We start from the raw sequence: 14,240 nt of genomic DNA on the forward strand, positions 1-14,240 counted from the left end.
ACTTCAATAGTGTTTATTGTACATACACTACTGTTCAAAAGTTTGGGGTCAGTAAGTTTTTTTTTGAAAGAAATGAATAGTTATATTCAAGGATTAGTTCACCCAAAAATGAAAATTGTGTCATTTATTACTCACCCTCATGCCGTTCCACACACGTAAGAAAGCTTCAGGAAGCTTCGGAGCATAATGAATCAGCGTATCGAATCATGATTCGGATCACGTGTCAAACTGCCTAAACTGCTGAAATCACGTGATTTTGGTGCTCTGAACCGCTGATTCGACACGCTGATTCATTATGCTCTGATGCTTCCTGAAGCAGTGTTTTGAAATCGGCCATCACTATACAAGTCGTTTTTTTTTTTTGCGCACCGAAAATATTCTTGTCGCTTTATAATATTAATATTGAGCCACTGTACTCACATGAACTGATTTAAATATGTTTTTAGTACCTTTATGGATCTTGAGAGAGGAAATGTCATTGCTCCCTACGCAGGCCTCACGGAGCCATCGGATTTCAACAAAAATATCTTAATGTACGTTCCGAAGATTAACAAAGGTCTAAGGGGTGTGGAACGGCATGAGGGTGATTAATAAATGAGAGAAATTTCATTTTTGGGTGAACTAACCCTTTCAGCAAGGATGCATTAAATTGATCAAAAGTGACAGTAAAGACACAAAAGATTTCTATTTCGAATAAATGCTGTTCTATTGTACTTTCTATTCATCAAAATATCCTGAAAAAAGGTATCATTGTCAAAAAAAAAAAAAAAAGGACAACAGTTTTCAACATTGATAATAATAAGAAATGTTTCTTGAACAAATATAGAATATATTTAAATATTTTATATATATATATATATATATATATATATATATATATATATATATATATATATAAATATATATATTTTGTGTGTGTGTATGTGTGTGCGTGTATATATATATTAGGGGTGTGACGAGATCTTGTGGCACGAGATCTCGCGAGACTAATATGTGACGAGATTTCTCGTCGAGGCGAAAAGTAGTCTCGTGATGTTGTTGCCATGACAGAGTGTAAGGATGATTAGGAAAGAATATGCCACCGCTTCGTTCACATTACGCCTCCACTGTCGTTTTGCTTTGTATTTAAATAAAAAACATTTAATTCAGTTGGATAACGGTTGCTACCGCTCCATATTTACAGAGTACGTGCGATCGCTAAAAGTGAAAGTAAACGCGAGCGCGCATTCAAATGCGATTTCAATACCCCGCATTTTGAAAGCTGCTCCCTGATGAATACAGATATCTCTCAATATGAAAGCTATTTTAGGCTGGGCAGTGTAGTTGTAACCATCTCTTAGCTCTGTATCAGAGAAAATTTTCTTATTTGTACTTTGGTTGCACTGTAAAGTGTTACCATAAAAAATGAATAACAGTTTTCTCTTAATCTTATTAAGCCCAAACAGTAAGGTTTCATTTGTTAACATTAGTTAATGCACTGTGAACTATCATGAACTAACAATGAATGACTATTTTTATTAACTAACATAAACAAAGATTAATAAATACTGTAGCAAAGATATTGCTCATTGTTAGTTGATGTTGGTTAATACATTAATGTTAATAAATGAGACCTTATTGTAAAGTGTTACCATTTTTATTTATACCGTTTTTATGATCAGTTTGTGGAAAGGAGTTCAGTTAGGAGGTCAAAAGTTGTAGAAGCTCATAAATCTTGTACAGTAAGGCCTGAAGAGACTGAAATCATACAGGAGAGAAGTCAGTCAGTTGAGTTAGTGGCAAAACCTTTTACAGTACTTGAGTATTGTTGTCTTTTACTGCATATGATAATTGAAATGACATTCATTACAAGATGATTAGTTAAAACATTTCAAATACACCTGCAGAATATTTTTTCTAGTCATGTATTTCGCCATTGAGGATTTCTTAAAAATAGTGTGTAAAAATCTTGTCTCGTCTCGTCTCGTGAGATACCCGTCTCGTCACACCCCTAATATATATATAATTTTTTTTCTTTCGCCCTGGAGTCCAACATAGATGAACATTTTTTTTTGTGACCTCATATTGACATAATATCAGTTCCAGTTGATCCACAGCCTTAAATATACCACCTTAGAATTTGACCAATATGAAGTATCTTGGAGGCATCATGATTAAGGTGCTGACCTTTTAAAACAGCCTTCAAGTCAGGAAGGTGCCTAAGATGCATTAAAATGCTGCTTCCATAGACAGCTCACTAGATTTTGGAACAAAGCCACAAAAAAAGAAGATAAAAACACCCTTATAGACTGAATGCATACGACCAACAGAAAGCCATAGAGAGAAGAGCTTCTTAACTCACTGAGGCTGTATTGGCATGTTCATTTCTGTGCTGCACTGCCAAAGCACAGGCATGATAACAGAACAATGTGATAAAATTCATCTCTTTCATCCACTTTCTAAGCCTCTCCTCCACTCAATAATTCTTTTCCTCCCTTTCTTATCTCCCCTCTCCCTCTCTCTCTCTCTCTCTCTCTCTCCCTCATATCTTTAGCTCGGTGAGAGGCTGAAAGTTGAGGATTCTGGTTACAGAGGGCATGTGAAGAGAGGGGAGAAAAAAGGGAGAGAACGAAACGAGAGCATCTGCTTTCATCCTCAGCACAGTGGGGAAGAGCTCAGTCATGTCAATCACACAGACAGCCAGCTGCCACACACACACAGATGCACAAACACACACACACACACACACACACACACACACACACACACACACACACACACACACACACACCTCACAGTGGAATAAACCCCCATTCTTCATATGCGAGCAGAAGCATACAAACCGAGGAATCTAATAGTCGCTCACAAACACCTCCTCTCAGCACAGAGAGCTTTACACAAGCTCAGGAATGCCCTGTGTTAAATGCTCTGCTAAATCAACCTTAAAATCAGCCCTTTCCCTAGATCACCTTACATATTGTGGGTGTGTGTACGTGTGTGTATCTGTACATTAGCGGGTTTTAAAGCTTGTAGTCCAAGTTCTCCCACATGAAATGGGGGAATGAGCATGCACACACACACACACACACACACACACACACACACACACACACACACACACACACACACACACACACACACACACATTAAGGTGGTCTCAACTTGCAGCTGTGTTTATTTATTCTGCTGGATGCTGGCCACTGGAGTTTAAGGCCCCCACCTCCTACCCCCACCCCAAAATAAAAAAAACACTCTCACACAAAACCACCCACTTCATACCAAAATACCCCTCAGAGCATCAAATCCTACCAACCCCTACAGCCACCCGCCGCCTGTCACAAAACATACCCAACTCATATAGACTCTGACATTCCAGTGTTTGTTATGGGATTTTCATTTTACTACTATTAATAATTAAACAACACAAGTTGGACATGATTATATATATACGTATGTTCGGTACGTACCTCGGTATTTAAGTCACAGTTCATTACAGGTTTGGTACAGCGGGGGGAGAAAACTTAAAATATATATATATATATATATATATATATATATATATATATATATATATATATATATATATATATATATATATATATATATATTAAAAAAAAACATAAAATTGCTTCTTTTTTTTAATAAAACTGGCTTATTTAACAAATTGTGTCTCTCTCTTTAAATAAATTAAATTATAATTAACATTTTCTTAAGGATAAAAAAAAAAATCTATCTCAGCTAATGCTGTAAACTATATACAGATTATATCACATTGTAAGTTGTACATAAAACAGATAAGATTAACTTCTAAATCTAATTTTCAATAATTTTTCTACTTCAATTCATTTTTGAAATATAATCATTTACACCACTGTCATGAGTTGGTTTCACAACAAATTTATTTAAACATATTAAATAATTAAGACTAATAATTAAGATTACTAACAGGTAAAGTAAATATAATGAATATATAAGCTAATATAGTGCATATACAGTGGCATGTGAAAGTTTGAATCAAAATAAGAGAGATCATACAAAATGCATGTTATTTTTTATTTAGTACTGTCCTGAGTAAGATATTTTCCAAAGACAAAAAATAGCTGAATTTATTTAAATGACCCCATTCAAAAGTTTGGGTTACCTGGATGATCTACGATTGTACTGTTTTTTTTGTTTTGTGATGGTTGTTCATGAGTCCCTTGTTTGTCCTGAGCAGTTAAACTGAGCTCTGTTCTTCAGAAAAATCCTCCGGGTTCACCAGACTTGTCAGATTTCCAGCATCTTTTGCATATTTGAACCCTTTGCAACAGTGACTGAATGATTTTGAGATCCATCTTTTCACACTTAAGACAACTGAGGGACTCAAACACAACTATTAATAAAGGTTCAAACATTCACTGATGCTCCAGAAGGAAACACGATGTTCCAGAAAGAAACACGATGAACAGTATTTACTTGAAATTTAAAGGTGCCGTAGAACATGTTTTCAAAAGATGTAATATAAGTCTAAAGCCAGGGACACACCTAACGATTGTAAGGCCGATTATGAATGTAAATTGATACTTATGACTGATCGCGCTCAAATGCGTCCAGTCAGAGCCAGTTGCGTTCAGTCTGCGATTACAGTCGGTGTTCAAATTCCGTAATAAGTATATAAATCTGCTTCAGTCGCAGGAAACAATCGCTTGCATGTTAAGCACAGTCTTAGAATGTTTTAGCTAGTCGTTAAAGGTGTCCCCTGAATGTGTCTGAAGTTTCAGCTCAAAATATCCCATAGATTTTTTTTTTATTCATTTTTTTAACTGCCTATTTTGGGGCATCATTAAATGTGCGCCGATTCAGGCTGCGACCCCTTTAAATTCTCGTGCTGCCCGCCCCCGAGCTCTCGACTGCCTTAAACAGCATAAACAAAGTTCACACAGCTAATATAACGCTCAAAATGGATCTTCACAAAGTGTTCGTCATGCAGCATGTCTAATCGCGTAAGTATGGTATTTATTTGGATGTTTACATTTGATTCTGATTGAGTTTGAGGCTGTGCTCTGTGGCTAAAGCTAACATTACACACTGTTGGAGAGATTTACAAAGAATGAAGTTGTGTTTATGAATTATACAGACTGCAAGTGTTTAAAAATGAAAATAGCGATGGCTCTCGTCTCTGTGAATACAGTAAGAAACGATGGTAACTTTAACTACATTTAACAGTACATTTGCAACATGCTAACAAAACATTTAGAAAGACAATTTACAAATATCACTAAAAATATCATGGATCATGTCAGTTATTATTGCTCCATCTGCCATTTTTCGCTATTGTCCTTGCTTGCTTACTAGTCTGATGATTCAGCTGTGCACAGATCCAGACGTTAATACTGGCAGCCCTTGTCTAATGCCTTGAACATGAGCTGGCATATGCAAATATTGGGGGCGTACATATTAATGATCCCAACTGTTATGTAACAGTCGGTGTTATGTTGAGATTCGCCTGTTCTTCTGAGGTCTTTTAAACAAATGAGATTTATATAAGAAGGAGGAAACAATGGTGTTTGAGACTCACTGTATGTCATTTCCATGTACTGAACTCTTGTTATTCAACTATGCCAAGGTAAATTCAATTTTCAATTCTAGGGCACCTTTAATGCATTCTTGCTGAATGAAATATATATTAATTAACTTTGATCCCAATCTTATGAACCATAGTGTATGTATGCATATTATAAATGATTATAAATATGATGATAATAATAATAATAATAATAATAATAATTAAAAAGAATATTAATTATAATAAATATATTTTCAACATTTTGTCAACTTATTACAAAATTTGCATTACAGAATATTCCATTGGCAGAAAAGGTCTAGCTGGTTTCCTAGTTTCCTCTGAAAACAATCTCCTCATCTTGCTGGAAAATCCAGTGCAGTGTTCCTACAAAGCATTACAACCATGAAAGAAGAGTCTCCCTGAGTGACGGGTCATTGCAGGTACAGTTGGTCGCTGAGGTAATGAGTGATTTGATTGGCCGTCGGGTTCTCATAAAGACCAGCGTGATTCATTTCCAAGCTCTCTTTAGTACACGATTGGTCGGCGATGCAGATAGATGCGAGAGGTGAGAACGAGGACAAAATCATTTTGTTGCTAGAGAAACAAAGTGGTCTGAGGTGAAATCATCTTAAAAATAACAAAAACATCAGCAACCTCTAAGACCCCGTCGAGAGTTTTATGCTATCAGCTCAGCCTGTGTGTTTTCACAGGAATCTTTGAACTCACTTCATTTGCGCCCTGATTTTATGTATGTTTTTAGTGGAGGCCTGAAAGTCTGAATTCCATAAAACTATAAAGCTTCAAGTTTCAAACAGCTTATTAAGTCATACAAACAGCGAACCAATTAAAACTGTACGTGGTTCAAGAGTTTACACAAACATACAGTGTTCATCTCCCACTGCCTCGACTACATAGTCATATCTGTACGCTTATACTTAAAAACACACTCTTGGCCGCACAGACATTAATAGAAAAGGTTTTGATCTCACATACAGTACAGATAAAAGGTTTTGGGTTGTTATGATTTACTAATGTTTCTGAAAGAAATCTATTATTGCTACCAAGGCTAATTTCATTGATACAGTAAAAACATTCAAATTGTGAAATATTACAATTTAGTAATTTACAAACTGTGTTTTTTTCAGCAGCCATTACTCCAGTCGTCAGTGTCACATGATCATTCTAATGCTGATTTGGTGCTCAATAAACTTTTCTTCTTATAATCAATGTTGAAAATAGTTTGCTTGATATTTTTGTAGAATCTGATACATTTTTTTTCAATAGAAAGTTCATAGCATTTATTTGAAATACAAATCTTTTGTAACATAATAAATGTCTTTTTTGTCACTTTTGAACAATTTAATGCATCCTTGCATTAATAACTTACTAAAAAAAAAAAAATCTTACTGACCCCAACATTTTGAACTGTAGCGTACACACATATATGACAGTTTAAACAGTAATGGTGACTGATGTTGCTTAACATGTTCAAAGACACATCTCCAGTGTGTATCGCAACAAACTCACATTCAAACAGGTCTTATGTCTCTCACTAAAGGTTTTGCACAGACTCGAATAGCATGTGGAGGAATTGTGGAGATGAGGCCTTCAAGAGGTGCAGGACAGGGATCTACAGTCTGAACAAAAGATGATTGACATACTGTCTGTTTGGAAAAATGTAAACCTATGGATCTGACAAAGGATTTTTATATTTTTGCCTGGAGGTAAAATACATGGAGTAGAATACATGGACTGTTTCTGTAGCAAACCGCACTGATCTACTCCATCTACACACACACACACACACACACACACACACACGCACACAACTTTCACAAACATACACACGCTCACAGCTTTGGTCCGATTTCCCGAAATCTGCCCAGTTCTGAGCCACATAAACCTGGCTGCATGATTCAGCCGCCTGGAATACCAGCGTTCCCACAGGAAACCTGGAGCAGCTCACACATGCATGCGCGTACACACACAAACCTAAAGCTCCCACTCTGGCAAAAACTTAAAGGAACTAAAGGTCTCTCTAATCCAGGATAAACACGACAGCATGGCTGTGCACTCAGAGGGTAATTACAAGCAAATTGAAAAGAAAGTGCAAGGTCAAAATACATATTACATATGTCAGACCAAACTGAATGTATAATTTCAAATCTGAATATATAGTTGTATAAGAGAATATATGAATATGAATATAACTTTAACTCTACTTTTTTCCAATATATATATTTATATTTTATATAATAGGCTAACATTATACAAACACTACAATATGTGACCCTGGACCACAAAACCAATCATAAGTTGCACGGGTATATTAGTACCAATAGCCAACAATACATTGTATGGGTCAAAATTATCGATTTTTCATTTATGCCAAAAAAAATCAATAAATAAAATTAGGATATTAAGTAAAGATTGTGTTCCATGAAGATATTTTGTAAATGTCCTACTGTAAATATATCGAGAAAAAATAAATAAATATTGTGATTGGATATGCATTGCTAAGGACTTCATTTGGACAAATTTATAGGCGATTTTCTCAATATTTTGATTTTTTTTGCACCCTCAGATTCCAGATTTTCAAATAGTTGTATCTTGGACAAATATTGTCCTATTCTAACAAAAACATCAATGGAAAGGTTATTTATTCAGCTTTCAGATGATATATATATATATATATCTCAATTTAAAAAAGCATTTATATTGTGAAATATGAATAAAATAAGAGTTTTTTAAAATATGTACTATATTTTAAAATGTAATTTATTCCTTTTAAAAGGAATATAATTAATTTCATTTATAGTATGTTGAGAAGTTAACTTATCAAAAAAAATGACAAATGTTTAATATCACAATCTACAGCCAATGGAGATGCTTTGGGGTCTGTGGTGGACTCGATTCAATGGGCAGACCGAATTTGGAGGACAACAGCATAAACAGACATCAGAAGAGGAAGTGCAGTTGCAAATAACTACTCCACAAGAGAGAAATAATCATTTGTCAATAGGTTGCTTGTGATTTCATGCACTGTTGCTCTCATTCTGGATTCCAGTTTATCAGGAACTTTGGGATCTTTATCAAAAAAGCTGGCTGATACATGTTGACATATTTATGTGACCAATGGATTCCTTTCTTTAAAAAAATAGCAACAGAAGACAACTGAATTGATGTACTTTGTATCCATCATTACTACAAATAGTAATGCTTGTTAAAACAGTAATAACTAAGAATGCAGACGGCTATTAAACAGGAATGCACATTGCATCAACAGTAACAACAAACTAAATGATGAGAACAAGAAATTATGCAATCCAGCAGCCGAATGCAATGCATTCTCACACACAACCTTTGTCCAAACTTTTGATAGGGCAAGTCATCAAAACAAAACACTACCTGAATTTGAATCATCAATGTGTTGCACTAATGCAACTAGGACAAAGAATGAGTGAGTACAGAATGAGTCTTTCAACACATATTCATGATTTATCAGATTTAATATAATTATTAATTAATAAATGTATATAATTATTCAAATAAATACATATAGATAACCCTCATCTCAAACTCATGCTAAATCAGTATGTTGATTATCAAATTAAATTAAAATGAGTCTAAATGAGATGTCCAAATACACGAGAGTTCAAAATACATGACTGAAATCTCAATGGAGCACTCACTCAAACTCACACAGACAATGTGGCAACACTTTGGTATGTAACATAGCATGGATGAACTTGATGTCTATTGGACACGTAGACACATGAATGCTATTTGTAGTCGTTCAGTCCTACACACAATCACACGTAAACATGTAAATGTCCTTAAAACAACTGAAGACTGAATTTGTGTTGAGTGTGTGTGAGTACCTCCACATAATCTTTGGCATGGCCCCAGTCTCGTTTAGAGTCCAAATTGCCCAGGCTGAAGCACTGCAACTGCCCGAGATGGATCTTCGCCACAGAGCGACTGATCTTCCTAGTTACAAAATTCGAACCTGAAAAAACATGTACACACATAGTTTAAAAAAAAAAAAAAAATAGTATGAAGCATTTATTCTGCCTTGTCAGGCTTTCTCCCTCAGTTTTGTCTTTTTTTCATTCTTTAATCTTTTCTTGTACCTGTCCATTACATCCACTCCTCCCCCATACATAATGTCAGTGCAAATTTGTTTCAACATCCATTCGTTTCGGCCAAAACGAACAGTCAATGTGTCCCTCTCATACGCACAGGCCGAACAACGCACTAACATTCACACACTGGGATAAAATCAGACTCTTGTCTAGTCAGTGGACCACCCTGGAGAATCTGTAAGCCAGTCCAAAGTCCTACTGGGCTGCCAGACACACACACATATGCTTCATCTGTGGGAAACCTTGGACAGTCTTATGTCCTGCTGAGTTGTGCTATAGCTTGAATCAGACAGAGGTGGGAGTTCTAGACGAAAACCTCCACCGCCTATAATACCAGGCCCAGGTCAGAGCAGGAACACACTTACTTTAAGTGTATAAGTGAATGACGACTATTACACTCTTGACTTGGGCTGAAGCCTGCATGTGTGTGCGTTTTTGGCCATAAAAGTTTTCTGGAGAGAATCAGCAATGCCGGGAAGATCATGGCCTATGACTACAAAGCAAAAGTCATCAACAAAATTGGGCGGTCTAAAACATTGCTATCATAATCCACTGGCCACAACATTTTTTTTTTAAATTTATAATTTTATGCTTACACTTTTTAAATGTATCATTTTAAATATGTAACTGTTTCAGCTTTTGTTCAATATTTACTTCCTCTAAGGTTTAATATTTAGTTCAAGTAGCTAAAAAAGTAAGTCGTCATGTGTCATGGATTCAATTCCCAGGAAATGTAAACTGATAAAATGTATACTTGCAATGTATACTAATTCAGTGTAAGTTGCTTTGAATAAAAGAGTTTCCCAAATGTGTGAATGTAAATTTATATGAAAATTATTTAGAAGCATTTATTAGCATTCCTGTGGCTCATGCAGTAGAGCATGCAATGGCAAGATCGTGGGTTCGTTTCCCAGGAAATGCATGAACTAATAATAAAATGCCTTATATGCAGTATAATATGTTTTGAATAAAAGCTCTGCCTAATGCATAAATATACATTTATTTGAAAATTATTTAAAGTAATGAATAATCATTGCTGTAGCTCAAACAGTACATCACTGCGCTAACAACGCCATGGTCATGGTCGACTCCCAGGGAATGCATGAAAATGTAAATCTTGAATACAAATTGCAAGTCAATTTGGATAAAAGCATCTGCCAAATGCAGTGTAAGGGTTAAAAACTGTATTTATTATTAAACATTTTTCACACATAAATCACATTTTTATCAAACATTAAGTTTTCTTTATTAATAAATATTGATGTATAGTTTTTGTAATAGGCAGAATTTATAACTAAATGTCATAGAAAACCATGTTTACATTTGCAAGGCATTACAATGCTTATATAACAAGATATAGCGCTGACTCGAAACTTTCTCACAGTGGCCCTGAGCCAGCGGGTCATCTTTACTGCTAAGCCCTGATCCGCAACGTAACCTGAAGCGAAAATTAAAAAAAAAAAAAATCATAAGTGAGCGGTCTCTTTCCACTTGCAGGATGTCCGTCATGGGCCCCCCGTGTGCAGGCTTGCTGCTATCACAAAGGGCTCTTTCTAATCCGTGCTAAACGCAGCTCATGACCAGGTGTGTAAGCTTGGCAAGAGAAGAGCGGTTTAAAATACCACACTATAAACAGCCAGGTCAATCCGTCGTTACAGACACGCCACGGGGGGGGGGGGGGACTCAAGGATCTGATTTCTGTTCACTCATTTAAAAAAAAAAAAAAAAGGGGGGGGGGATGCGAATCGAAGTCGATTGACCAAACCCTGGTCCGCAATAATGGGTCGGCTATGCGTCTGTGTGCAAGTGTGTTTAAAAGTCCAAGACAGGCCATTTCCGCGCACCGGCTCCTGTTTCCAGTCGGAGTGTAATTATGCCGTCTCTTAGCACACGGTGGGAAGCTGTGACGAGGAGCAGAGTCGCAGAGAGTTGACCGCGGCTCGCTCTCATCAAGTCTAAAACAACCCAGTTTAGGGCTGGTTTAGGCCGTGATTATGCGGACAAGAGCACGGCAAAGCCTCAAAACAGGCGGCAGACCTGCAGGTGTGCGTGCTGGCAGTGGGAATGTGCCCGGGCTCTGTCAATGCACATTTTAAGAGAAATAAATGAGGGTAATGCCGAGTATCCATGTGAAATTTCTAATGGATGGAAAGACACCATGCCAAACCAGGTGGAAATAAAGTGCAGTCAAGATGTCTGGTCTATCAGTCACTAACACTCAGATATTTCCAGCATGTGAAAAAAATGACTGTCAGTACAAGGCCCTGTTCCTGTTTCTTGACACATGTCTGAACACACATTCATGCAGATGTACACGCAAGCATGCACACACTACCATCGGATTGCCACGTTCATTTAAACGAATGACAAAAACACACACAAGCACCCTGATCTCTTTCAGAACCGGCAAAGTAGTGGTGTCATACCAGAAAAACAGTAAAAAGACTCAAAAGTATGGATGGCCTGCTGACTTGGGTGTCGGTGTGAGAATGAATCGTCACTTGCCCTATTGGGTCAGTGCAATGTTTTACTTTTTTTAGTAATCATGTACATGCATCATTATGCTTAGGAATAGGGATGCACGATATATCGGCCACAATATCGGTATCGGCCGATATATGTTCATTTTTAATGTTATCGGCCCAATAAGAAAATTTGGCCAATTTATTAAAGCTGATAAATAATGGATTATTTCCTTCAGCTGAGATACTTCATATGTGCACTGTTCACCGTGATGGTTTTGAAGTGCTTGAAATATAAGTGAAATCACTACAAAAAGGAAAATAGTTAAGTGCAACATACAGCGTAAGTCTGTCATAAAAGCTACATAAAATTATAATGAGAACATCATAATTGTGTGCTTGGGACATAGCTTTTAACAGGGAGACTTTTGTTTTTGCAATCAGTCTCTCAAAAATTATATAAAAATTTGGATTTAGATTTATCGGTCAATATATCGGTTATCGGCTTTCAAATATAAAAAGTTATCGGTTATCGTTATCGGGCAAAATTTTCACATCGGTGCATCCCTACTTCGGAAATTTGTTTTCTGTGGCATTTGGTTGTGAAAATGAAACTAAGGACTGTATAATTTGCAGTTATTATTGCAAATTTGATTAATTTGATGAAAATAATTATTTGTTAATGTATAATGAAAATATTTTTTAATATTTTTTAAATAAATATGAAATTTATAATTGTAAAATATAAAATTATATCCATAATACAATATATAAAATAATATTTTATATATAACAAATTGTATCATAAATATAATTTTATATTTTTTAATAGAACAATAAATCAATGAACCTCACAAACATTAAAAATCATAGGTAGTTACATAAGACAAAAGCTTTTATTTTTATGATTGAAAATATATTTAGGGCCCAAGCGAAAATTCGCGCAGGGCCCTCTTGTTCTTCTAAGGATTATTAGGGCCCAAGCGAAAATTCGCGCAGGGCCCTCTTGTTCTTCTAAGGATTATTATTATTTTTTTTTTTTTTTTTTTTTTATTTTTTTTCCGTCTTCCGGGGCTTTTTGGGGGCCTTAACATGCTCAAAAACTCTTGAAAATTGGCACACACATTGGAATCCGCGGCCATTAGGACGCCGGAGAGGCTGGTACCCGGGCGTGGCAGGGGGGCTCGACAGCGCCCCCTTGAAAAAAGTCTGAAAATTTGGTCCATATATTAAACACGCTTGCACGTATTAGTATGAAACTCAGTACACATATAGACCTCATCGGGCCGAACAACTTTCGTGCTCTAAGTTAAACACCACGCCAACAGGAAGTCAGCTATTAAGGGTTGTTTGAAAAACGCATGCTCTGGAATTTGATATACTCCTCCTAGACGATTAATCCGATCGCCACCAAACTCGGTCAGCATGAAGTCAAGACACTGATGATTAAAAATTGCCAGGGGATTTTTGATATCTCGAACGGTTTGGCCGTGGCGAGGCAACGAATTTATGGCGAGAAAAAGGAAACAGGAAATGTGTTATAACGTCTGCATACATATATTGATCTTTATGAAACTTCACGAGTGTGTTCGTTATAGGAGTCTGATCACATGGATGTGACTATTGTGAGTCAAAGTTATAGCGCCACCAACTGGCAGCAGGAAGTGTATCACTTTTTGAAATGTTTTGAGATCACCCTCTTATTTTTACCTGATTTGCTTCAAACTTCATCAGTGTAATGTCAATACACAGCAGATGTAGACCTATGACAGGATTTTTGATATTTGAAATATTGTTGCCATGGCAACAGGTCAAACTGTAATAATATTCTTGAGTGTTTTTGAGGCTCTTAACATGCTTCAAATTGCATGAAACTCGACACACACATCAATATTGTCAACCAGTAGACATGGACAAAGCCATAGAAATGGGCGTGGTGGAGGGGCTCAGTAGCGCCACCTTTTGACAAAAGTGGGGGGGTTAGTTTTTCCTACAATCACCAAACTCGGTACACATATTGTTCTCATCAAGCCGGACAATTTTCTAATTTACATTCATTAGCTCCGACCAACAGGAAGTCAGCTATTTTGGTTTGAATGTTAATTTTTT

The 14,240-nt window shown here is 36.3% G+C and overlaps 1 protein-coding gene across 2 annotated transcripts in view; it reads right to left on the reverse strand.

Annotated features, from left to right (window-relative positions):
* Positions 1 to 14,240, reverse strand: part of gmds (GDP-mannose 4,6-dehydratase) — a 97,226-nt gene that overhangs the window by 43,493 nt on the left and 39,493 nt on the right. For both annotated transcript variants that reach the window (XM_048206483.1, XM_048206485.1), the window contains one exon: positions 9,406 to 9,533. In XM_048206483.1, the coding sequence (XP_048062440.1) occupies positions 9,406 to 9,533 (128 nt within the window). The remainder of the gene's footprint in view (positions 1 to 9,405; positions 9,534 to 14,240) is intronic.

Source organism: Megalobrama amblycephala, linkage group LG11, assembly GCF_018812025.1.
Source record: "Megalobrama amblycephala isolate DHTTF-2021 linkage group LG11, ASM1881202v1, whole genome shotgun sequence".
Classification (NCBI taxonomy): Eukaryota; Metazoa; Chordata; class Actinopteri; order Cypriniformes; family Xenocyprididae; genus Megalobrama; species Megalobrama amblycephala.